This window comes from Emydura macquarii, unplaced genomic scaffold (genome assembly GCF_026122565.2).
Source record: "Emydura macquarii macquarii isolate MOO-44397 ecotype Brisbane River unplaced genomic scaffold, CSIRO-AGI_Emac_v2 contig_3470, whole genome shotgun sequence".
Lineage (NCBI taxonomy): Eukaryota > Metazoa > Chordata > Testudines > Chelidae > Emydura > Emydura macquarii.
Window position 1 is genome coordinate 6,927,059 of NW_027133607.1, and position 27,814 is coordinate 6,954,872.

The window sequence follows — 27,814 nt, forward strand, 5'->3', positions numbered from 1 at the left end:
TAGTTATACCCTGTCACTGATACCTGTAACGAGCTATAAGTTTGAATGATCTATTTTCTAAAACTCACACATCTGGCTTATGATACTGATAAGTCTCTCCACAAAACTTTGCAACCACTGCACGTTTTCTGGGCTCTGCCTTGTGAAAGCAGGGCAGTGCTGTTCTTAAGAAATCAGTCGATCCTCCATGATCAGTCACACCAGTTGCAATTCCAGTACTCTCATCAGGTTTATGCATTCAGCTTGTTGCATGAGGGCTGTCTCTACTCCAGTCTATTGTTCATAAAAATTTCACTGTTGCCACTTCTGGTGGGAGTGCCACTGTAGACCATCCCAGTAGGGTTTTAACTACGTTGTCATCTAACAGTAGATGCAGGTCTAGCTGACCATGCTTGAAATGTTGGCAGCTTCTCTATAATACCACTCCCAGCTGGTGAAGTTGAAGCAGGGACTGGAGTGGTGGGGAGAAAGGAAAGGGGAAAAGTATAGTTTTGTATTACTTGTTTTTCAGTGGACCTGGGGACCCCAAGCATAAACCAGGACCCCATTTGTGCTAGGCATTGTACAAACACGAGATAAAAGGATGGTGCTTACTACAAATCTAAATATCAGACAAGAGAAGACAGGTGGATGCAACAGACAGAGGAAGTACAAGGACAGTGACATGATAGGCAGTTCCCCGAAGAATGCCAGGGAACCATCCTGCCTGACAGCAATCGAAACTGTTCATGAGGATCCGAGAGCGACAGGAGACATTATTGCTTGGCTAGGGCAGTTGTCACAGAATTTTGTACTGATGTTTGGAAGGGAGCAGGAGGGAGAGACAGTGTGTGTGAATATAAAGGAGAATATGGAAATAACATAATCCAAACGACTATTTCTGGTGACAGGAACTAGAAGGAATGTTTGCCTCTGAAGAGTTAAATGAAATTCTTGGCAGCTATGACGTGAAGGCTACATAGACATTATTGCATTTATTTTGAACTTTAAAAAACAACAGTTTGATTAGCTGGAGCAGGTTTTCCCCCTGAGGGAAGACTGTAGAATGTAATTTCATTACAAAATATAGCGCTTGGGCTTGAACTGAAGTTGGATTATTTCCCCGCACCCTTAGGGAATTGACATTTCTGTTTCTTGACATTTCTTCCATTGTTAGACTAGCTTCTTTGTGCTTATTTTTTCTGGTGAAATTGTAATTTTGTCTCCTCAAAGCCCGGGATGTCTTCTCCTGTAGACAAAACTGCTAATCGTTTGAATTAGCTTACCAGGCAGCATAATAGGCAGATCATTAGACAACAAGGATATACTGATGTATTTAAATGTGTGTTACCTGAAGATACAATTAATTATAGAAAAGGAATTAAGCAGTAGTCAGTTAAAATTGATACTTTAAAAATGCCATTAGCAAAGAGTTTTGAAAAATAAAACAAGGCGGGGCTAAGGAGAAAAACGATGATGTGCCATCTACCTTAAAAGCTCTGGGTGAATGCATTTTAAATGCATCAAAATTAAAACAAAATAATGATTAGCTTGGCTTCTGCAGCCCATTGTTTGAAGGATGTCACTTGTTTGCTTGCAGCGCTAACAACTCTTTTGATGGGGTGACTGGAACTTAGGCTTCTTCCTTCCTCTGCTCTATTTCTTTTGCACAGTCTGCCTTTGAGCTAAGATACGGTGTTGCATGTCAGCTTGATATCTAGTACATTGGAGTATCATATATGTGCAGGGGAATGGAATTTATGATCTGCTAGGTCTTTTCCATCTCCAACCATTATAAATCTATGGAAGTCCTGTGACATTGGGTTGCAGTAGGGGGAGGCATCTTTCTTCTAGTGATGCCTACAGAATTAAATGCTTATTTCACCCCTAACTCAATGGCATATTGGCTAGTCCACCGCTGAAAATGAATGCTTCCCAACTTTTAGTCTGATTCCTGTTATTAATTCATCTGCCCAAATACTGGGGAGTTTCTTGCTTGTAAGTAGAAAAAAGTACTTGGTCCACTCAGGAACGGACTTGCTGCTAGATGATCTCAATAGCTTTCCATTCTTAGGTCCTTTAACTCTCCTCTGTGTGTGAGCATTGAAAAACTGAACCCCACTCAGAGAGAAGTTAAAAAGATAGAAATAAAAAAAATGCAAAAACTCTTTACTGCTCTTTATCAGGTATCTGATCTCTCAGGCAGACCAGCTTCCATTCTGCCTGAGAGAAGCTGTTTACCAATCACTTCCAGCATCTCTCTTTTATCCCTTGCATTGGTAGGAACATCCAGTTAGATATCAAAATAACTCTCGGAACTGCCTAGTTTCCTTTGCAATATGGGTATCTCTGTGCCCTTCATGGCCTCCAAGCACCTGAATCAGTTAATGGTATCAGCTCCTGTAATGACTGTCAAACTGTAGTCACTCACAAGAATATATGGCCACTGACCACGGTGCATGTTCAGTGCGCAGCACCAGCCAATAATAACATCTTTCTTGATACACTGGAACTTGTCCACTTTGATGGAGGGCAATCCAGATCTCCAAGTTCTCTGTGATGTAGAAAACTGTTCAGAACTCCAGCTTTTCCTCATGACTGTGTTGCTGTAATGACTGTGATGCATCCCTTTGCATTAATGGGCGGTTCTCCCCAAATAACGTAACTCCTTTGCCATGATTTGATTTGGCTGCTTTCTCCAATCTGTAATTAGCATGAGCAGAGTATAAATTTAAGCAAGATTATATAAATTAATTCTATATCAGATAAGGGTTCTCCTATTTTGATGGGTAGAAGAGATGACTCTTCTGATTTTTCTTGATAAACAGGCTTTTACAAAGCAGCTTTTGTAAATATTTGAAACCAAAACTTTAGTAGATGGGGGACCTAGAACCGAATATTCCTTAGCTATTTACAGATGCAGATTGGCTTAAATCCATCCTTAAAAAGAAAGGGATGGATTCTCTAGCCCTCATTTAGAGATGGCACAAGACTCTTTAGAACTTGGAACTAGCTACTACTGCAAGCGTCTCACTATTACTGCACAAATGAGCCTTCACATTTAGAAAGTCTACCTCTAGGGGTGTAAGGATAGCGTAGTTTTATGCCCATTCACTCCTTTAGCTCTCTCTATACCTTTTGGTATGTTTACACTTGGCACCAAGTATAATCATGGTTTTTATGATGTAAACATCAGAACTGAGCTAAGGACATCCAAGTTTTTTCACACTGACTACTGAACACTACCAGCTTTAGATGAATATTGAGCTTGGTCTGATTCACACCAGTGACACACATGAAAGAGGCCAGGTCTACACTACAAACTTGTGTCCGTATAACTATGTCACTCGGGTGAGAAAAATCCATATCCCTCAGCCACATAGTTGTACCGCCTTAATCCCTGATGTAGACAGCACTATGTCGATGAGAGTGTGTCTCTCGTCAACATAGCGACTGCCTCGTATTGAAGTGAATAAACTATGCTGCTCAACCATAGGCGTAGTAGCGTCTTCACTAAGTGGCACAGCTGTTTAAAAAAAGAAAAGAGAAGCTGCAGCTTAAGTGTAGACCTGCCCTGAGATTGTGTATCACATTACTAGTCAGGGCACAGGGGGAGAACAATAGTCTTGGATGTTGTGCAGTAAATCTTCAGAACTTTCTGGTTCTGTGTTTGTACAGCACCTAGCATAATGGTTGGATCTCTTAGGCATGGCTGCAATACACTTAATAATAATGTTGGTTTTTTTATTGCTTATTGTGTTTTGAGAATTAAAAAACACCTGCCACTAGAGCTTGTAAAAATGTAAATAAAAATTGTTCTAAAACACAGGATGAACTCTGTTTCGAGGCTTTGTTTTTAGGGATGGATGCTGATGAGTTGACAAGCAACCTGAGTTTAATTTTTGTAATGAAATTCAAACCTTCATTTTCTAGTTTACCAATTTTAGATGCTTTTTATTACACTTTGGCAATTATTGCTTTTGTCCACCTTCCTGATTTTTTGGACGTTGAGTTTTGTGCTTTTCAACCTGGAAATATCTGTGTGAAAGTAGAAAGACAAAAATCCTAACAGCATCCTGAAAGACACAGGTAATAACTTCTATTCTTCACATAGGAGAAATCTCATGTTTCGTTGTATCTATAACATACAGAAACATATGGAAAGGTCCGTTCATTTTTTTTCTGGAGTTTGCTAAATTAGGTTCAGTATGATTCTGATACACTGACTTTTATTAAATTGGTTTTTATTAAAGTCTGCAGGTTGTTCATGTGCTACCAATTGCTTTGATTAAGCACTGTGTTAGGTTCATATCCTGGAATAACAGCATTTCCAAATCCCTGGCTGTGTTTGAAAGAATTGTGATTAAAGTTCTGGCTGTTTTCCTGCAATAGCTAATGTCTGTTGAGGGTTGAGTTACCATGCTTGTTATTGGTGCTTGAGTTCTGTTTCAGCCCCTTGCACTTTCCTGCCAATATCAGTGGCAATCTCTGGAGGGAAGCAGTTTTGCATTGAAATGGGAGAACTAAAAACTGTAACAAAATTAGCACAGGGGTCTAGAGTTTCTGATATGACTAGAGAGCCAGAGTGTTGGATGTTTTTTAATGTCTAATTCATCTTTGATTGAATTTCAGACAAAACAAAGCAAGGAGGATGAGGAGCTGGGGAAACCCATCTAAAATAGATTATGGATGAACAGGTTGAGAAATACTTTCTGACAGGTCATATTCTGAGCAATCTCATAATTTCTGTTTGAGCCAGTTGTTGTTTTTGTGCATTTTGTTCACTGGCATGGACAATCCATTCAGGGCTCCCCATGGGAAAACCCATGTTATTAGTGGAGATCTTTCTGTATATTGCTGGAAAATGAGTTAATTCAGACTGGTTTCTATGCATATGAGAAGTAAAGGCACACTTTTATGGTTTCAAATTTATAGAGACATCACAATGTAGGCTTGCCATAAAGGATGATTTTTTTTAGCGCTGCCTGACATAATAGATCATGCTCCTGACTAGTAATATTTTCATAACTTGTCAAAGCTGACATGTTTATCTGCATTAGAAATGATTCATTCCTGAAAACATAGGAAGCAACTATATAGATAGTATTTTAGGCACCAGAAACCCAGTTATGTAAGGTACCTAAATCTTCTGTTTTCCTTGTTTTACGTGAAGAATGAAGGTGCTCATATACATACACACATACGCATGAATATACAGAGTGTATGTGTATAATTTGTATTTCTACATTATCTCCCCGCATATCATCTCAAAGCACTTTACAAGATTGATCAGTGGATTCACTGGGCTGTTGCGAGGATTAGAGAGGCAAGTAAAATAACCCCATTTTACAGATGGTCAAAGTGAGGCACAATGTAATTGAGCCATGGTCACACAGCCAGTCTGTGGCTCAGCCAAGAGTAATCAAAAGCTTGTTGACTCCCATGTTTGTGCTTCAACCACCACACACGCTTCCTTCATTTAAATATTCTATAAGAGTTAAGCTAAGTTATGGCAGATGAAATATATAGGGAAGGAGACGTAAACAATTTCCAAGAATATAAAATAACAGATAACTATATGACTAGAAATATCTTTGTCCTCTCTCTCTCTCTTCCTCCCGCCCTCCCCACGCCTCCCTCCCCCCCAGTTATTTTTCAGACATTCACTTTGAATGTGAAACATGTCAGGAATATAAAAATTCTAAATAGGAGCTATTTGCCACTTAGAGAGAGAAAATAGTGAAAGAAAGCTGTGAAAGGAAAAAAATCTTAAACTGAAGGCAGTGTGGCATGTGGATAAGTAATCACACTTCATTAGCACTGCCACGTTCTCTGGATTCGGGTAAGGATTTGTGCTGCATCTATGCTTTGGAACGGTTTCTGTCTGTACATGTTAATTTTAGGGAGACCAACAAAAATAGTAAATATGTGAGCTGACAAATACATTAATCAAATTTCCTGCTGCTGAGTCCTGAACTAAAAAAAAAAAAAGCATGAATTTTAAACAGATTATGTAGCTGAAAGGAGACTTTACATATGCGTCTGACACTCTGATCAAATGATAAAGTAGAGTCAAATTGAACCTCAACCTTTTGTACAGCCTGTGAAAGTGAAGGCATATTGCAGTTTTTCAAGGCAGATGGAGTGTGAGAAACTAATAAATCAGGTTTTGAAACATTAAAGAGCAACTTATTTGAATGCATATGGTGCTGGATCTCTCCGACAAGGCAGTATTGGGGGAGCCTAAATAGGATTGAGCATGGGGACATCAGCAGAACAGTACGTATGTGCATCAACTGCGAGACCATATCTGAATTCATTACTTGCACTAATGTCCCAAAATCTAATAATGAAGGATAACATTTTGTCAGAATATGCACAGGAACCCCATGTAGTTGCAGGCAAGCAATCAGAGTAAAATGTATTCAAACAATCAGCTCTCATTCTGTTAACTCTGGCTCATACCTACTGTTTATAGAGCATAAAGTTACAGGGACTAAGTAGTATCACTTAGCCCTTTTACAGAGCTTTTCTTTCTTAGAACTGAAATAGCTTTAGAAAGGAAGGTAAGAATCATCATTCCCATTCTACAGATTGGCAACTAAACAACAGAGACCTGAACTAACTTGGTACTTGGAGATTCAGCGGCAGTTAACGGGAGTTACGCAATCTACTCTGAGTAGCTTGCATAACTCCTGTCGACTGCTGTACTTCCGTTCTGTGTGGCGTCTTCACTGCACCGCAGTGCTACGCCACTTGAGGAGGTGGTTTTACTACGTCAGCTTCCTGATGGAATGAGCGGGTCTACACTGACCCGCTCAATCGATCCTGAAAGATTGAAAGTTGCCGCCGTCAGTGTAGACATAACCTAAAACACGCAAGAGGCCGGTAGCAGACCTGGGAACAGAATCTGGGTCTACAGCTGAATAACGTTAATATATTAAACCTGATTGCGTGAGTTTCATTGGCTCTGGATTGATTTTAAGGTACTGGTGTGATTCTGAACCGTAAATGGTGGGGACCTGTGTATAGAAGGTGCCATGCTACTGTAGTTGTGCTCAGTGGAGATGCTGGAGCTGGAGCTTCCTGGGAATAATAGAAAAGTCACAGCTGGTACAGAGAGCACTGTCTCTTTGATCTCCGTGCCTGTAAAATAATTTCCCCTCCCTTTTGATCTGAAACAGACCAAATTTGTTGAACTTCAGGGCATGCTGCAAGACTCATCCTTGCTCCCTTGCTTTTATGGAGAGGGGAGAGTGGTGAGACTGGATAGGAATGGGGGTTCTTTTGGGAGATAAGAGTTTTGGGCCAGTTTTGCTGCTTTTGGGCTGTTACATTTTGGGAGTAACTGAAGGGGGCCTACTTGGTTCATTATATAGTTGAAGGATGCCTGGAGCTCTCTCATAGCAGTACAGTGGAACCCAGTTTCTTAGATCTAATTGGGACTGGGTCCAGATTGGATAATCCAAAATTCGGATAATCCAGAGAATGGGCAAAGAGCTTCAGCTCTGGGCGGGACTAACAGCCTGAGCCCCGCTGCCTGTGCAGAGGCTGAAATGTCAATTTCCCATATTCTTGTGTGTGCTGGTGGTTCGGTTGATAGGTAGAGTCAGATAACGGAGGCTCAGATAAGCAGGGTTCGACTGCAGTTATATACACTGAAATAAGTAAATAAACGTAGAAGGAAATATGCAGGTGTGACCGATACACAATCAGCCCAGTGCTAGGATATACATGGCGAGACGACTTCCAAAAGGAGTGCTTGAAATTTAGGGTAATGGGAGCAATGATAAAGTATAAATCAACATTCCATGTTAGTAGGAACATGACCCAGAGGTTATTTGATTGACAGCAGGCACTTGTTTCTGATATCACTCATGGCAGTAAAAATCAGAGCTAACTCAGTCAATGGACTTGAAGTAGTTTAAAATCAGTGTCACGAGTTCAGAATCAGGCCATAGGTCTTCAAGCAAAAACTAGCTGGTGTGTTCAGAAATAGCGATCTCCTAAGGCAGGCAATATATCCCAAAGAGATGGATGCAGTAATTGGTGCAAATAAGGCTGGAGAGATGGGGACAGTGTTTGGAGAGAAGTTGGGAAGCAATCGAGACACTAAATTATGGGATTAACAAATCAAAATGAGTATTGTGGTATGAAAGTATTGATTATTTTTAAAATTCATAAATAGTTAATTAAAAGAGCCTCTAAAATTTACTTTGAAAGTATCAACATAAACAAGTGGGCAAAGCTCTAGGAATTGTATTGCAGGGATTAGTCAGCGAGGCAAGCAAAGGAAACAGTGTGGTAGACGATTCTAGTCGAAGGGGTCTTGTTCATCCTTGATTTTTCACAGTGCTGGGAAACATTTTTTGCTGTTAACAGAGAACAAAGGGTGGGATTTTCTGAAATGCCTAAATGCTCTTCAATCACACAGGCACTTCTGAAAATCTAGAACTTCGTTGTGAATATATTGAAAGATCCTAGACTGAAAATATACTTTATACAAAGCATTTGAGGGCAGTGTAGGAACTGGTTTATTACTAGTACTATTAGGACTAGTATTAAGTTTAATATTTATTGTATTACAGTAGTACTTAGTGACTGCAACCAGTATCAGGGCCCTACTGTGCCTAGATGTGGTGCAAATGCATGGTAAGAAATGCATGGTAGATTCATAGATTCAAAGGCCAGAAGGGTCATCTAACCTGATCTCCCGTATAGCACAGGCCATAAATTGCCCCAAAATAATTCCTGGAGCAGATCTTTTAGAACAACATCCAATCTTGATTAAAAAATTATCAGTGATGGAAAATCCACCAAGACCTTTAACATTCACACTCAACCACTAAACATTTACATCTTATTTCCATTCTGAATTTGTCTAGCTTCATATTCCAGCCATTGGATCGTGTCTACCTTCCTGTGCCAGAGTTCGAAGAGCTTACAATCTAAATAGACAAAACAGACAAAGGGTGGGAGGAGAAAGGTTTGCAGAGGGGGGAAGGGCTTGCCAGAGTTTACACAGCATATAATTACACTAATGGACCTATCCCCAGGACCATCCTGCCTAGGGAGGGAATCAATAAAAACGATACAACAAAGAAAACATTTTTGCAAAATTCTGTGTTGTTAATTATTGAGACAATGCTTTCCATCTGTGTGGAGTTGTGAGGAGCATAGGTGTATCAGTCTTGATCTGCACATATTCTAGCACAGCTTCTTCTGGTTATGTGACGATATAACTGACGTGAACTAGAACCCATTAAATGTCTGCCCACCTTAGTCACTCTCTTCTCTGCCCTTCTTCTGCGCTCCATTGTTTAAAGGAGTAAAGCATTATTCACGTAATAATTAAATGTGGCTGTTTTTGAAGCCAAGGTGGGTTAATTTGTTACATCATTGTTCATATCTCCTCTCTAGACTTTAACTGAGTTTTTTATCCTGGTGAAAAGTGATGGATGGACAGTGGAAGTTGAGGGACTGAGTACCTTTTGGGACACTTAATCATCTCTGTGTTACCCTCTCAATATTGCATGGTCCTTACCTCAAGGAATTCACTCTGTAGGTGTTAGATTGTAAATATACAGCTGTCATGATTGTCGAGGAAAAATAAAGTCACGCTGCTACATTTTAGAGTTGGATCGGGTGCAGCTTTAATTGTGACACACACACAATCAGATAACCATAGCTATGGGGAATACTATAGCCATAGGGAAAACCCAGGTTGCTATAGGGAAGTCAAGCAGCATGTCTGGATGCTGGGCAAATGTACTTCCCCTGGCTACCAGATACAAAAGACTTATATAGGGGTTGCTTAGGTTCATTTACACGTTGATCGTATAGTGGAATTGATTAACAGTTTATACTTGACAGGAAAGACAATTGTATATACAATGGGGTACACCAGATGTTTTCACAGGAAAGACCAAAGAATCACTTGATTATACAATGTGGTTAACAGGACCCTGGCTATCACCCAAAGATGGGTGACTACACAATACATGTTAAAATGCTAATCTGTATGGAGTAACTTCCTATGGGGCCAGGAAAATGGGGGGCACATACCAATACTTATCAGAACAGGAGATGTCGGTTTACAGACATCAAAAGGGCTAGAGTTTCCCAAAAGGAGTTTGCATTTAAATGGTGGTTCTGAGACATCCTGTGGGATTTTAGCATCTTTATCTCAGTCTCAGTTTGGGGCATCCTGTCAATGATTTAACCAGAGGGCTTCCATCACAGTTCAGGCTACCCAGTTTCAGGCCAAGCCTTCTATAATCAATTTCAGACCAGGCATTCTATAATCAATTCTATGATTAATTCTTTGATTCCACATGATCATAGGGACAGTGTGTAGCTGCCTTGTATAGGAGCAGACCAACAAGGGAATTCTGCCTCTGAGTCACAATTCTCTCCTAGGTTAGTCACCTTCTCCAGGGGAGACGTAGCTGCTACTGGGGGCAGAGACAAGCTTCTGCATGTTCTCTGGCGTATCATCCAACTTCCTTTCTTTTGCAGGAGTGGATGTAGTGGTCCCTCTCTTTGTGAGCTGCTAGATGTGTTGGGACTAGCTCTTGTTGGGAAATAAGGAGCTGTCTTATGCCCCGTTATTGCATGACTGTGTAGAGTAGAGGGCAGTCTTGCACTAAAACAGGCAGACAGTACATCTCGGATGCAATAATGCACCCGATACCACTAGATGATTAGATCTCATCTAATTCATATATTCTTGGAGTCCTGTGATGCACTGATGCTGAAGGACTTTGTCGAAGAAACTTGCATCATTCACTTGTAAATAACATTTAATTTACTATATTATTTGGAGTTCTTAGTTTTGGTTTAAATTAGGTTGGTTGCTTCATAACTGTTGTCACTCCTGGATCTTAAAAATCCAGCCAGAAGGTAATAGAACGTGCCTCAGATACATAAAAGTAATAACCCAAGGTTGATCCTACTGTAACAGAAATTTGCAGTGTCTCAAGCCTGCCTGTGCAGTACAGCTTTGAGTAGAACAACAGAGTTTCTAAGTCAGTATATGTCCAAAAAAGAAAGGTTGCATGTACTTAAACATAAAATACAATGATCATTGTGTGTGATGTTGGTGAGGTTGGATTGCTCAGATGGTTGCTACCAGGATTTTTACACTCTGGCAATTTTTGCTTGAATAAACCCACTCCATTTTGGTGAAAGTGGGCTGTACCAACTTACTGAGGCAAGTGGCTTTATGGGAATGTCTTTCTAGAGTATGAGAGAGGATCCAGTCTGTGGGCTGAGCAGTCCTGAGGTAGGAACCCTAAGAACAGCCAGTCTAAATGGAAAGGTTTGTACTGAACTTTATTGTATTTCCGATAGTAAAATTGAAAGCCAGGAAAGGGGTGAGTTGGGGAATGACAGTTGCTTACAGTGTTACAGAACCTTTCTCTGCTAGGTCAGTCATCCAGATTCCACCCCAGAGTAGTTGCCATCATGGTTCTGAGGCCTATTGAAAATGTGTTTTAATGGTGTCTCTGCATTTTCCACTAGAAAATGTTTGCATCACAAAAACTACCACAACAGCTGGCCCTCGCTATAGTCCGAGCATGCTGACTACAGCAGAGGTTCTCAAGTGGGGGGTCACAACAGAGGGTTGCGAGCTGACCGCTAAAGCCCTTCTGTGCCTGGGGCTGACAGTCAGAGCCTGCTTCACTTCCAGCATTTATAATGTTAAATGTTTTTAATTTATGGGAGGGCGGGGGGTTGCACTCAGGGGCTTGGTGTGTGTGAAAGGGGTCACAAATACAAAAAGTTTGAGAACCACTGGACTACAGGATTAATGAGTCCTGGGAGCTGGATTCTTTCATGGCACAGTGGAAATCCATAGGTATGACAATCAGGCTCTATTACACACCAGTGCTTTATATCTATATTGTGGGTTTGGCAATTGACTTCAATCTCCAGAGCTGTTATTCTGGCACCTTGTAAACCCTAAAAGTCTGAAAATACGCTTTTAAAAAAGGAATTGGGGGTGGGGGGGCTCATATGAGTAAAATACTTTTTTCAAGGTTCCATGTCCTTTATTATGAGGTACTTAAAATTTAAAAAAATTCTCTTAGAATTGTTTTCTTCCTGAGTCTTTTAAATATGGTGGTGTGCACATTTGCGGGGGGGGGGGAACATCTTTAGGAAACAACTCTCTGAAGGAACTCTGGCAATCTCTAGTAAACAAAACACAGATCCTGTAGTGCATTTCATTAGATTATATGTATTGTTCCAATTTACTTTCACCGGGCTGACAGCCATTACTAATAGTGATACTCAGCGTGATAGAAAATTGCTACCTCTTTAAAAAAACCTGAAAGTCAACAAAAAAAAATCCACCAATATTAACTTGTATTTTTCTAATAATAATATAATGGTTTGCATGAACACAGTGGATTTCATCTGTATATCCCAGTCCTTTATAATAAATGTGTGATGGTATCCTTATTTTACAGATGAGGAAGTGGAGGCACAGGTAGTTTTAGTGACTTGTCTCATGTGATCCAGATTTGGGATTAGATTTGGGATTAGAATCCAAAAATCCTAGAAATTTTCAAAGTCACCAAAGGAATTTGGATGCTCAACTCCCATTAAAATGTCAGTCTGGAACTCTTCACTCCCAGATCTATACTCAATCTGTTAACCCCTCTGTGGTCCACTCACAGCAAATATTCAGTTGTCTGAGATTCTAAAATCTCTCAGAATCGTTTTATATATATCCTGCTGACTGTAATAATTGGAATAAATTTGTGCTCAGTGAAGTTACTGATTATATTCATGCAAAGAAAAAAAACATCCTCCAAAGCAATAGATGGAAATGTTTTAAAGCAAATTTTAGCAGCAAAGTAGTAAAATATAGCTATTAATATGTAAAACAAAACCCCATACATTAAAAGAATAATAGAAAAAGTTGCAAATCTGAGTACTCAACTATTAGGAAATGCCAAATTTAAAGTTCTCCGGGCAATTTTAATTCTGTCTGCTTGTGTATATGTATTACAATGCAATCTGTAAGTACTTGATCACATTCTATTTTTCCATTGGACCCCAATGACAGTTTGTACCCATATGTTAACCCATTTTACAAGGCTATGCTAAATTTTGTATGCCTTGTGACGTAGCATTTGAAAATTCATAATTTGCTGATCATTATTGTCCTAGTAAAATATGTGTGGCAACATTGTATGAAAAGTTATAAAATTCTATTGTATGACATTGTCTTGTCTTGTAAGCAAGTTAAAGTAGTATTGTGGATAGAAAGCTGGCTAGATCATTGGGCTCAACCGGTAGTGATCAATGGCATGTCTGGTTGGCAGCGGGTAACAAGTGGAGGGGGGTCGGTCCTGGGGCCAGTTTTGTTTAAAATCTTCATTAATGATCTGGAGGATGGAGTGGGTTGCACCCGCAGCAAGTTTGTAGATGACACTAATATGGGGGGAGGGTAGATACGCCGGAGGGTAGGGATAGTATACAGAGTAACCTAGACAAATTGGAGGATTGAGCCAAAAGAAATCTGATGAGGTTCAACAAGGAGAAGTGCAGAGTCCTGCACTTAGGACGGAAAAATCCCATGCACTGCTACAGACCGGGGACCGACAGGCTAGGCGGCAGTTCTGCAGAAAAGGACTTGGGGGTTACAGTGGACAAGATGCTGGATATGAGTCAGCAGTGTGCCCTTATTGCCAAGAAGGCTAATGGCATATTGGGCTGCACTAGTAGGAGCATTGCCAGCAGAGCGAGGGAAGTGATTTTTCCCCTCTATTCGGCATTAATGAGGCCACCTTTGAACTATTGTGTCCAGTTATGGGCCTCCCACTACAGAAAGGATGTGGACAAATTGGAGAGAGTCCAACAAAGGGCAACGAAAATGATTAGGAGGTTGGTGCACATGACTTATGAGGAGAGATTGAGGGAACTAGGTTTGTTTAGTCTGGAGAAGAGAAGAGTGACGGGGGGATTTTATAGCAGCCTTCAATTACCTAAAAGGGGGTTCCAGGGAGATGGAGCTAGGCTGTTCTCAGTGGTGGCAGATGATGGAAAAAGGAGCAATGATCTTAAGTTGCAGTGGGGGAGGTCTAGGTTGGATATTAGGAAAAGCTTTTTTCTTGGAGGGTGGTGAAGTGAAGGTGAAGTAGGTGGTGGAATCTCCATCCTTAAAGGTTTTAAGGCCTGGCTTGAGAAAGCCCTGGCTGAGATGATTTAGTTGAGGCTGGAGTAGATGACCTCCTGAGGTCCCTTCGAACCCCAGTCTTCTATGATTCTATGACATTACTGAGCCTTGTTTCAAGTTTAGAAAAACAGCTACAAACCAGTTCCTCAGAGACAAATGGCAAACTGATGCCTCAGCCAGATGTCAGTGAAATCAAATGGACCATCACCTGGTTAAGTGGCCATTCTTTGCCAGGAAAAAGAGTATGAGTGAGAAACTTATATCTTGGCAAAGAAACAGCTGGAGGTTCACGTCCCCACAGACTCTTTGTCTCCTTAATCCCAGCTGGAGATGATTCTCAAAGAGGAGGAAAAATATAACACCGGGGAACAGACACCCCAAGTTGTTCCTCCCTTTCTGTCTACCCATGGCAGCTACAACACCTGAGGAACAAAGAAACAGCTGAGGACTGAGGGAGGGATTCTGTCTGAAAGGAATTCAGCCAGTAAGTCTGCTGAAGCATGTGGTGAGAGAGACCTTTGCTTTGAATTCACTTAGCTTGTTAAGTTAGGTGTTAGTTGCATTTACTTTTATTTTCTCATAACCAATTCTGACTCTTATGCCACATTACTTGTTGTCACTTAAAATCTATCTATCTGTAGTTAACAAACTTGTTTAATCTAAACCAGTATGTTTGGATTGAAGAGACTCCAGTTGAGATAACAGGATTTGTGCATATCATTTTCTACTAATAAAATATCGGACTTTATGTGAGCTTATGTTGTCCAGGAGAGGGCTGGGCAGTACAAGACACACATTGTGGGGGGGAAAGACTGGGATTGGGAATTTGTTGGGGTTGCTCTGCAGTATAATTCGAGTGGCTCACCGTAGCACTCATACAGTGTAGCTGGCATTAACTTACATGCTGGAGGCTGCCTGTGAGTGGACCAGGAATGTTTGTTGTCACAGCGAAGCAGTGTAAAATTGAGGGGAGACAGCTGTTCAACAGTTCAGATTGTATCCTGGGTAATGTCACTACCCCTGCTTCATTCAGTGCACCACTGAGCTTGTCCAACAGAGAGTTGGTAGTGCCTATGCTGAGATGACTCTCCAGCCTCCAGGTGAAGGAGCTAGCTCAGACTGTGTTTAATGCAACATCTAGGTACCAACGTGTTCTGTTCAATATAGGTTTTTATACCGTGCTCATCATCTTAGTATCTGAGCACCTTCTAGTAGTGCATTAAGCAATGTGACTAATTTCTGTCATGTGTTTTGTTCTCTTATCCTCTACCAGCGGGGAGAAGTGTATGTAGTGGGGTGCTTTGCTTTGGTAAGGTTGTTTCAACACACACATTGCACTGTGTGGTGTAGGGAAGGCGTCTTGCACTTGGTGTGGTTTGTGATGGTCCTTAGTTCCCGTGGTAGTTCATACCACTGTCTCAGGCTAGCCCTGGAGAAAGTTCTTTCTCTCAAACCGACGAGAACTCTTATGGTAGAAAGCTGCATTATGCTAGAGAACTTAAACTGTCAACCATTGTTTTCAGTTCGGAGCTTTAGGTGATTTTTTAGATATCCTGGGCCTAGGCAATGGAGCACCTTGAAGAGAAGGATTTGAACTTGATTCATTATTCTTTGGCGAGCCAATGTAGGTAGTGGAAAACAGGTTTAATATGTTCATAATGGCCCCATTGCTGAAGACACGCGCTGCAGCTTTCTGTACTAGTGGGCATTTTCTAACATAGTAACCACTTTAGAAATACCCTAGGCAAACAGGTAGCTGGAAAGATGCTGCTTAGGTACCATGGAAATAGCTACCCATTTCTATTTGGAGATGAGTAAGAGCCCATAAACCAATGATTAAGAATCTAACCATGGCAGCTTTGTTAACTAGACATTGCAGCTGAAAACTATTTGAACCTGATCTTCCTGTACCTTTTTCCTCCTCCTTTTCCTATGAGTGTCTAAAAAGGAACATGCAAGTGATAAGGAGCAGGAAAATCAACCACACAGTTGTCTATCACAATCCTCTGAATTTACGGGATGTATATTTTCCCATTCTTAACATTAAATGTTAGCAGTTTCAGACAGGACAAGTGTACTCTGTCTGGTACCTTAAACATTTGGGTAATTGTAAACAAATAGGATCTTTGCCATGAACCATGTGGCAAGAATGAAATTAAGGCACTTTATTAATAGGAGTTTGCATGCTCCTTTCAGTGAATGCAGTGAGAGATAGTTGAACTGTAAAGAGTAGAAATATAAAAGAGGAATCTAGTCTTGCATATTTAAATAGAAAAATAAGTTAGGAACCATACAATTAAACAGGGAACAGAGATCAGTCGCTAGTTTCTCTCCTTGACGTCTGTTTTATAAGAATGTGCCTTGCTGCCGGCTGTGTCTGTGCAGAAACTAATGTCCAGCTAGCTATGGACATTTTCATACAGAAGGACATTTTTATTTCTATACCTTGAAGCTGCACATGCACAGCTTGAAGCTACACATGGGTCCCAGCTGATCCTTAAGTAATCAAGGACTTCAAAAAAGGATGACAGATGCAGCCACATTGGTTCCCTTTCCTTTTTAGAGTTTAGACTGGTTCTTATGTTCAAACTGGGGAAGGCTTGATTGATTTGCATGATAAATTGATCATTCAATTGCAGTGGCAAGCATGTTGTTGTTTTGGGGTGGGGGGAGTGGGAGGTTGTTTTTTATGGTCACATAGATTAACATGAGGTGACTTAGAGAGAAAGCAGCTTTGCCTATGGAGAGATGCCTAAGAACTATTCAGTATATGCCTTAAAAACCTGTGTTGGTAGAAAATTTCCAATCATAGATTAATTTAGTGGAGTTGTCCCATGCTGACAAAGGGGAGGGAAATGAAGAGAGCAAGTAGGCTAGGTTCTCTGCATCTCTATGAAGTGAATGTAACCCACAATCACGACTCATGGTGTCATCAATATCTCAGCTGATTATAGATGGCTTGGGAGACCAGTTCAGTAAACACAGGATGGTTTGGAAAGGGTTACCCCTTACCAGAGCACAATGAAAGCTTTCTGTGTTAAAATACAAAAGTGGATCTGGGTTGAAGGTGAGGTGGTTTAAGGCAGCTATAATATCTGAGCAGGTAATTAGGTAATATGTGTGTGGTGCTTTGCTGATGTTTTTAAGCACTATATATGTGCTAGAAATAGCACCTTCTTCAAGTGTTCTGATTAGAATGCAAGAGCTTTCCTCCCCACTGCTCTAGTAGAGAAACCCTCTTCCGACTTATTACCAAAGGAACTGATCCTACCAGCTTCTATGAGCTGTCATCTCTGCTGTATTCAGCACCTTCTGGTAATACACTAAGAACTTGAGCAGTGACTAATTCCTATTCAAACATGAATTTGAAGAATTGCAAATCCAGTACAACACTGAGGCTAATTTTTGGTGAATTTTAAGTTTCAGCTGATTCAAAAAAATACACTTTCTATTCTTGCCTGAGGAATGTCATTGCTTAAGACTTGTAATGCCAATCTTCACTGCAAATGAAGACCCGTAGAGAATTGCTCAAAATACTGGTACTGATAAGAGAACTGTCCTCTCCCAGAATTAGGAATATCTAGTTTTGGTTTTGCACCAACATTTTAGCTTTGGTAGCTTGAATTCAAATGTAGAGCATTTCACTACTGAAATAAGATCAAGGGTTTCAACCGTCTCTTTTTTTGTTACGTGTTCGGATCACACATCTACCATACAACTGGCAATCCATGCTCAGGAGATGTCTGGTATTAGAATAGCTGCAGAGTACTGGTGTAACCTGGTTACAAGAATATTTCCAGTCCATGTCAGGAATTTGCTATATGAGTTAATGGATCTTGGCTACTCCATTTATTTAATAAAATTTCTCTTCTGTCTTCCTTACTCAATTCTCTCATCTATTGAATGGGTGAGGAAGATGTTTTCTGTCTGCACCACTCTAGCTGGTAAGAGAGGTCCCTTTGTCACTATGGCACATAAAGACTTTCCCAATGGTCAGCCAAATAAACCATTTTGATACACAAGCAGCATGGGACCAGGTGTTGGGAGTGGATGTGGGGTGCATGTGAGAGCTACGTCTTACAAAGAGAAGTACAGAATGGAAAAAATCAGAGTATTGCTCTTGCTGCTTATTCAGTTGCATCCTGAGATTCTAGCTCTCTTAGTAATCTGCTCCTATCTTGTGTTTGCTCATTGTGTAGCATGACATTTCAGGCTCCATTACAGAAACATGCATTAATAATGGACCCATCTCTGACTCCCACTCACAAAGATATTCAGGTGGGTGCACTTCACTGATGGCACAGCATGTGAGGATATCATTAACTTTGAAAAAATTTCACTTCACCTCAAGTTTTTTTCCCTTGTAATTTATTACTCAACAGATTAAATCAGCAAGCTGGTGCTCCTGAGATTAAATGAGTGCAACAGTTGTAGTTCTTGTAACAGCTGCAAAACATTTAAGGTGTTTCTGGCTGCTATAAAATGTGGCCATTATAGTTGCTTGCCATAAACTATTTTCAAGTTAAAAACAAGCACCTAAAATAAAACAGTTCTATAAATCAGACATTTCTGGAGCAATAGTTTATATTAGATTCCACATGGTTACAGGTGTTCTACATACAACGTAATACAGTATTGCACCAAACATGGACAGCTAGTTCATATGGTCAATGTTACTGGTAGCTATTGCTGTGATGATAACTGTCAGCACTTACCTGAAAGTTTTGAGAAATGACTCAGGATTGATTAAGCTTCATAACTGCCTTTCCCTCCTTGGTCAGGAAGGTAATACTGTTGTTTCCATGGGGAAGCTGAGGCGCAGAGAGGGTAAGTAACTTGTTCCAAGCACACTGCCTGTAGCAGGTAGGAAGAGAATATTGGAGTACCTGGCTCCCAACCTCATGCTCAAATGTGCTAACTCTCCCAGCAGATCATGCTGATATGTTGGGAGGAAGGGGAGGGAAAGGGGGCTGTTTTGTCTCTCTCTATCATCTGCCTCCTTAACCTGGGATCAGTCAGGGATTCCACTGGGAGGCCACTGGTTTCTTTGGCTACATGTGCAAGCTTCCCCCCGTTCCATGGCAACAAGTCTCAGAGCCCAAGTCTACTGACTTGGCTTGCACCACAACACTACAAATAACGGTAGATGTTCCCGGTTGGTCTGGAGCTTGGGCTCTGAGACCTGGTCCAGGAGGTGGGTCTCAGAGCCCAGGCTCCATCCTGAGTGAGAACATCTACTCTGTTGTTTTTAGCACTGTGGCACGTGCCCAAATCTGTGGACTCAGGCTCTGCAACTTGCTGCCTGGGTTTATTTTGCTGTGTAAACGTACCCTTTGTAGGGTGGATGATCAGATACCTTCTGCAGAAAACACTCTGACGGTGTGGAGCAACTAGGAGCATGGGACAGATGGTGCCGTGTTGGCATGGTGATGTGTACGGTGTATTACAAAACAAAGACAGTCCCTGCCATGAAGTGCTTAGTCTAAGGCCTTGTCTAATGAGGGATTTGGCCATCATTGGCCAGCCACTGCACATCTGCACCATTTGAAACCATCTGTATAGGCAGACAAAGTCTGCATTAAGGATACCCATTTTGTATGCAAGCAAAGAGGCCGTAAGCCACAGTTTGCACCAGTGTAGCTTGAAATCAGGAATAAGTTCTTCTGTACAAATTATGGTTTCTCACAGCTTTGCTGCTCAGTGCTAGGGGTTTGCACTGATATGTCTATACTAATAGCTGTATGCAGTGTTGTTGTAGCTATGTGTCTATACTAATATCTGGTAAGTTCCTACGAAGAGCAGAGGTGGGAGATGATAGCCCAAGGAGAGGGTCAAGGGAGTGGGAGTAGTTATAGGTTCTATTGCGATAGAAAGGTTTCTTGCCGCAGTGTGCCTTTGTATGTATATCCAGGACACCACTGGAAATGAGCTCTGTGAATCAGTGCATCTTTCTGGTAAAATATTTTAATATAAATACAATTACTTTTCTTTGTAGCTCCCACCTACGCACAGAGCATCCATTATTATTAATTGAAAGTTTAAGAGCAGAGAATAATAAAAAGCTGCTGCTTCTGCCTGCATTCTGGTTTTCCCACCAGTGCAGTTCCTAACTCGCTTGCATAATGTGCCCAAGCAGATAAGACAGATTGCTTTATTCCTTACTATGAAGTTCGTCCCAGTCAATAATATTGATTAGTGCAGGGTGACTTGATGTAACAAGAATAACACCCTTTTCTTAATTTCAGCCTGTATTTCCTAGTACATGCCTCAGTAGCTCATGCTTGAATGAGTGCTTCAATAAGTCAGTTAGTGACAGACCCCAGTGGAAAATGCGGTGTCTGATGTTAATAGGAGAAATGAATAATTTTCTTTGTAAGTGGTGCTTTTTTCTCCTTTCCTTATTTAAATTCTGTTGTATTTGTGACTCTTTTTTAAGTCAGCTTGAAAATAAACATTTCAATTTCAATTTTTGAGAATTGTCCTTTCTTTAATTGCACCCAGCAAATATTTATGAACTATGTATCCTTAGCTAGTTCTGTGAATTCATTGAATCCTCTTGTTAGCTCAGAAAGTTTCATGTGTCTTAATGTGCCCAAACTCTTCTGTTTATATTTATATACAATGCACATCTGGGGAACTGAGTTTACTTGTCAAAGTATTCAAAATAAATCTAAATACCCATGGTTTATGTGGTTAATTCACTCCCCCTGTCACCCACCCACCCAGGAAATGATCCCATAAAAGACTCAGACAATACAGTATACAGAAATATCTTTGATAAAGATTTTCCACACAGAAGTATAGAAGTCAAGACTTGGAAGTCCTGAAGTCTGCTCTGGGTTCTGTCCGTGACTCAGAGTCATTTAATTTCTGTATGTCTCAGCTCTGGTCTATGCTACGAACTTTTAGATGGTATAACTACATTGCTCAGGGGTGTGGAAAATCCACATCTCAGAGTGATGTGGTTGTATCAACCTAACTCCTGGTTTAGACAGTGCTATGTCGATGGGAGGGCGTCTCCTTTCAACTTAACTACCGCCTCTCGGGGAGTTGGAGTACCTATGCTGATGGGAGAGGCTCTCCTGTCGCTGTAGGTAGTGTTTTCACTAAGCAGTGCAGCTGCAGTGCTGTTAAGTGTGGACAAGCCCTCTGTTTCCTTATCTGTTGAATTGGAATTTGAGCATTTACCTACATCACAGGGGCATTGTGCGGATCTCTTTGAATCCATGTCAGCCTGACAGGGCTGAGAATTGTTCTATATAACAATACTGGACTGGAGGGACCACTTCTAGGGTGCAAAGGGAGTTAGCAACTGATTGGTCCCTGATCTCTGTACTAAGATTGTTAACATAGTGACCAAATGCATCTAGCAGTAGTGGAGCTTTTGTTTGACTTGAATAGTAGGCAATGTATTGAATCATGTAAACTTCACTCTGAAAAGAAGATGAGTCACTTCAAGATTCAGCCTTCCTCCCATCTCCTGGGAGATGGACATCAGGGCAAAAAGCATAGTACTATGGGGCCACTGGTTTGATTTCGGGTAGTGCTGTGAATGGGAGAGGGATTATCAAAATAATGTGAGTAGGCTCTTTATCTATTATTTATTTATTGTTGCCCTTACAAGAATACCACCAAAATCCTTACGAGCACAACCCAACTGACTTAACAGATTGCTTAGGGCTAGATTCAGCCCTGGTTCTTAGAAGCCTAATACTTGGAAGTAAAAAGGCCATGAAGGGAGAAGGTTGTGTGTTTAATACTCCGTTACCAGCCGCAAAGTGACCAATGCTGAATGACAAAGGAAAATGGCCAAGATGATGTAATGTACTGAATGATCAACGATTCCACAGTCAGAATTATTTGTCATTCATGTCTGAGGCAGAACAGAATCCAGCTTGCTCTCCAAAAGTTGTGTTAAGTGTTAACAGGAGTACAGTCTTGTTGCTGTCAAGAGATTTGACCCACAGAATGAATGGCTTTGTTGAGTAAGAAAATGCCATTGTTACTGTTATTTTCTGTCTATATCTATGGTTAGAATCATAGAGTTGGAAAGGGACCTCAGGAGGTCATCTAGTCCAAACCCCTGCTCAAAGCAGGACTAACCAGGACTAACCTCAGCTAAATAATCCCAGCCAGGGCTTTGTCAAGCCGCAGCTTAAAAACCTCCAAAGATGGAGATTCCACCACCTCCCTAGGTAACCCATTCCAGTGCTTCACCACCCTCCTAGTGAAAAACTTTTTCCTAATGTCCAACCTAGACCTCCCCCACTGCAATTTGAGACCGTTGCTCCTTGTTCTGTCATCTGCCACCGCAGATTATTAAAATCAATTGATGGTGGGATTTATCTGTGGCAGTAACTTTGGTACAGATGTAATGGCACAAGACTGGTGTTTCATTTCTGATTTTAAGATCTTTAGACTAGATTTCAGCACTGTAAATCACACTTAAGTATGTTTATACTGTACCTTCCATAACTTTTACTAGAGATGGCCCTCTGTTTAACGGATGCAAGTGAATTTGCCAAATCAGATTATTTCTGCCATATCTGCAAAACACTGTTTTTGCATGTACTGTACTGCAGTGAAGTCACCAGAGTCAAATAGTATGGGAAATTGTTTCACTCACTTTACCTAAGAGATCTAAAAATCAATGGTGCTACACAAACAAAATAAAATAAAAAGGAACAATAGTTAAAACATCATAAGATACACAATATAAAAACCAAGCTAGCTATCAAGAAAACAAAGAGCTGCAGCATTTGATAAAGGGTGTAAAATGCAATAATATATTGCACTTTTTAGAGCCTTTCATGCTAGGTCTTAAAGCACTTTCCAGACAGTATAGTTAAGCTTCCAAACAACTTTTAAAGGTAGGTGTTATCCCTATTGACCAGTGCCCGGCTGTTAGATCAACTAATAGAGACACGTATTCTTTTGAGAAAGGATGGTTCATTGGTTTGGACACTAAGCTGGGGCTTGGGAGGCCTGGGTTCCATTTGCTACTCTACCACAGACTTCCTGTGTTATCTTGAGCGAGTCACTTTAACTCTGTTTCTCATCTGTAAATGGGAGTACTACTTTTAGGAGTGTTGTGAGGATAGAATCCATCAATAATATCTGAGCATTTCACAACTATGGCAATGGAGGCCATATAAGTATCTAAGAAAGTTGATGGGTACATTGAGGCACAGGGCCGTTGATGATTTGCCCAAGGTCACATAGCAATTCAGATGCAACAGTGGGAATAGAAGCTGGGTCCTACTGATGCCTAATCTGTGCTCAGTCCTCTAGCCCAATTCTCAGCCTATGCTGTTGCTAACAACCAGGAAAGAATACAGTCTCTTATGCTTATTAATGGTGATGTGATCCTTGTCTTTATTTTGTCTTTTGGTCAGATGTTACACGTTACAAACCCAGTTTTTCTTATCAGCACAGAAGAACTGAAATATGTTCTTTTAATTACAGACCTTTCATAATGCATGTTGAGGGAGGAGGGAGCCTGGAATGATTTTAAGACACTAAGGAATTTTAGAAAGGGTACATTCAGATCTGGAGAGAAAAATCTTCTGTGTGATTTTGTTTTCAAGGAGGCCCTGATGATAATTTAATCGAAGGTGGTGGATCAAAGTTTGTCTGCAAACCAGGTGCAAGAAATATTACTATCATCTTCCATCCATTACTCAGGTAAGGTTTCATATGTGTATCTATAAATACAAATAATCAGTTGGAGCAAGTGGAAATAATGTGCTTTCCTCAATTGCGTTCCTCTTGGAGAGGGTTAAGGATTGTTTTGTTTTGTAGAGAAAGGTGGTGCAGTTTGTGAGATGAAATATAACAGCGATAGTATATTTACACTCTTGCTATAAAGTTATTTTCCATATGTAAAAAGTCTCCAAGTAGCTTTGCAGCAGATGTACGCCTCATCTCTTCAAGCTCAATGGCTCTCCTCCTGAGCTTACTTGCTTGTTTTGACCCCTTTTACATCAAACAATGTAATTTATTATTGATCACGGCTGGGAAAAGTTTAATCACAGCTTGTGGCAAATTGTTTATCATTCACTGTCCGTTATGTTTAATAAAAGTTAGAGGAATATTTTCTGCACTGCAAGGTAAGTTAATTTCTCGGCAAACAAGTACAACTTATGGACTGCAAATTAAGCCCCTGGTCTGGGGTGTAGCATCAATTATTAAAATACATTAGAAATTCTGAGCTGGAAGCTCATCAAGGACTGTTGGAAATTTAAAATATCTGAGCTGAGTTAGTTAGAAGTAGGAGGCTTATTGCAGCGCTGTTCAATTTTAATCTCACCCTTTCCACCTTGTGATTTAGTGATTAATTTTCTTTTTATCCTCAGTGCAGAATAATATGAGGTTTGTTTTTCTGTGCAGTAGCCTACGAACTTGTCTTTCACCTCTACTTTTTCACATGAGATTCCCCCTTCCCTGTTGTGCCTGATTTTCTCCCAGTCGGTGGCAGAACAGACCTCAGAATAACGTCGTCTCTTAACATTATTTATATTATTGTTAAAAATCACTTATGTTAGTGTTAATTTCTGCAGCACTTTATAAACATTGGGCCTCATCATTAGGGGAACCAAAAACTCCCAATTGCATGAAAGTCAGCGAGTGCTGTGGCATTCATTATTGCTCAGGATCAGAGTTATGGAGTAAAGCATGTTCCTTGTCCTGGACAGCTAACACTCACACACTTGTTTTCAATTTGTGTCCATACCTCTAGAGGTGGCCATGTTTAGCGATCAGAGCTGGGAGTCATACGAGTTCTGTTCCCCTCTCTAGAGATGACTTGCTAACTGCTTTTAGGCAAATCACATAATATTTCTTTGCCTCGATTTCTTCAGCCATAAAATGGAGATAAAGTGATCTATCTTTGACAGGGTTACCGGCCTAGTAGGTCGTAGGGAAGCTGTAGATGTGATATATCTTAGTAAGGCTTTTGAAACAATTTTACATGACAGTCTAGTAAACAAACTAGGAATTGTAGTCTAGATGAAATTACTATAAGGTGGGTGTGCAACTGGTTGAAAGACCATACTCAAAAGAGTAATTATCAATGGTTTGCTATCAAAGTGGGAGGACGTATCTTCAGGGATCAGTCCTGGGTCTAGGACTATTCACTATTTTCATTATTGACTTGGATAACGAAGTGGAGAGTATGCCTATAAAATGTGTGAGTGATACCAAGCTCGGAGGATTTGCAGGCCCTTTGGAGGACAGGATCAAAATTCAAAATGACCTTGACAAATTGGAGAATTGGTCTGAGGATAGTTGTGCACTGGAATAAGCTTGCAAGGGAGGTTGTGGGCGAACAGGTTAGACAAATACCTGGAAGGTCTGGGTATACGTGGTTCTGTTTCAGTGCAGGGGGCTGGACTTGATGACTTCTCAATGTCCCTTCCAACCCTACATTTCTATGGGTATGTCTCCACTGCAGAGCAAAGTCGATTTAATTTAAATCAACCTTCAAGCTGCTGAATTCAGAGGAGCATGATCACACCACGCTCATTGTGTCAGGGAAGTGCATCCCCGCCATCCTTGCTTACGTAGACAATCAAAGCAGTGCACTGTAGGTAGCTGTCCCACAGTGCAACTACCCGTAGGGGCGTTTGGGCAAGTTGTTGTCCTCCCATGATGCAACGTTCTCCTTTTGCCCCTCCCTTCTTGTCCCAGTCCAAACAAACAGACTCTTGCTTTTCGCGCCATTTTTTCAAACCCTTCACTCTCTGCTGCGCACACGCCAATGCCTGCTCAGCTTGTGGAGGTGGTTTTATTAAGTCAAATTTTACCGCTATTTAGGTCAGCAGAACTGACATGCCAATGGAGATGCATACTTTAAGTGGTCAACGGAAGCCGCATTCCATCGATCTACATTATCAGTGTAAACCATGCCTAAGATTCTATAATAGCCTCCCTTTATAGGTCTTAAATAATAAATCCCTACCTGTGGCAAGAATATATTAATTAACATTTGTTGTGTGCTTTGAAATCCTTGGATGAATGGGACTACGTATATTCACATTATTATTGTATAATATTATATGAGCCATTAGCAATAAACGAGTTAGATTATTTTTGTTAATGCAATTTACTTCTCCCTGGTTCCTTTACATTGGAAGCAACACTGGTTGCTAACTTGTATGATATACTTTTTTTTCTTCATTTGACAAGGAGCTTTTGCTGTGCATTTAAAGTCCTCGTTTCATGAGTTTACTGGTAATTAATAACTACTGTGTAAATAGCTTCAGAAAGCATGTTGCTTAAAGTCATAACCCACTTTATTATGAAAAAGAAACAGCTATTATTGTAATGTGCTATACAAAGTGACCACTTGACAATGGCATGTAGTTCTGGCTGTTCATCTGTAGTGACTCTGTTGGCTTGTCACAGACAATCTGATGTTATTTTATTGCTGACATACTTTACGAGTATGTGAGGCATAATGAAAACTTCTTTCCCCTTTTTCTCTCTCCTCTCACTCCCACCTGCCCCTCCCTCTCTGGCAATCAAACACAGATGATGCATTTGGAATAGCAATTTTCATGACACACACTGGTTTCATAACCAGCTTGATGGGTAGGCAGTGGAAATAATTTGTGTCATAAAAGCCGTTATAACAAGATTTATGATTGAAAGATCTTTGAGTACAATATGCTTGTCACACAGTGAAAAAGATGGCATTTGCAACATCTTAACTTACTTTTGTGGAGTAGCACATCAATAACTGCGTGAAGAGAAAAAATGGCTTTTGGGCACAAATTATCCTTTTGCTCACCTCATTCCGCAGTGAGGTGAGCCTGAAAGGGGGGAGTTTTTAGTAATGAGATTCATTTAGCATAATGCTACTAACCGTATCCATCAAGAGAATAAATAGGTTTGTAAAAGACCTGGCTGTTTGATTGTAATTAACAACAATATGTTCTGCTATGTACAATGAAATCTTTCTCGCCGTATCTGCAAATTAGAGTTGCTATGATATGGAAAGATTTGGTTCCCAATAATACAGTTTGTGAGATGAGGGTGGCACTGACTATTTTAATAAAAAATAACAATAATTAAAAAAATTAGAAATAAGGCATTCAGAAAAACAACAGGAAGCAAACACATTCCTGATAAAGTACTGGTTTATCAGATAACCCAGGTTGTAATATGGCTACTGACCATAGAATCAACTGGCCTTAGTACATCATTTTTGGATGAAAAGAGCAGAATTTGATGGACTTATGTAAATAATGTTGACATTTGGGAGACCTCCAAGCACAAAATCTTGCAATTAGTGTGTGTTTGCCAGACCTTTGACAACACTGTCTCTTATACATTCTTGTATTAAATGCCTAGCTGTTATGGAGAGAACTCTTTTAGACCTGCTTATTTTTTACATTTTTGATTTGTTAGGGCTTGTGTATGTGATTATTTAGTTGGTGGAAAGCTAACATGCAGATCTACACCATCCTAGCCTACCAGGGGCTGCATGTCTGCCTGGCCCTTTCTGATGTGCAGTAACAATTCATTAATGCCCTTTTGTCTAGTCCCGTTTCAAAGAGAACTATTTCAAAGTGGACTAATGAATTGCTAATGTGCATCAGCAGGGTCCACATGGGCGGTTAGTATGCAGCAGGCTAATTTGGGGTG

The 27,814-nt window shown here is 40.5% G+C and overlaps 1 protein-coding gene across 5 annotated transcripts in view; it reads left to right on the forward strand.

The window, feature by feature from the left end:
* EXOC4 (exocyst complex component 4) overlaps positions 1-27,814 on the forward strand; it is a 542,063-nt gene that overhangs the window by 212,945 nt on the left and 301,304 nt on the right. For all 5 annotated transcript variants that reach the window (XM_067534924.1, XM_067534925.1, XM_067534927.1 and 2 more), the window contains exon 10: positions 23,755-23,851. In XM_067534924.1, coding sequence (XP_067391025.1) covers positions 23,755-23,851 — 97 coding nt within the window. The remainder of the gene's footprint in view (positions 1-23,754; positions 23,852-27,814) is intronic.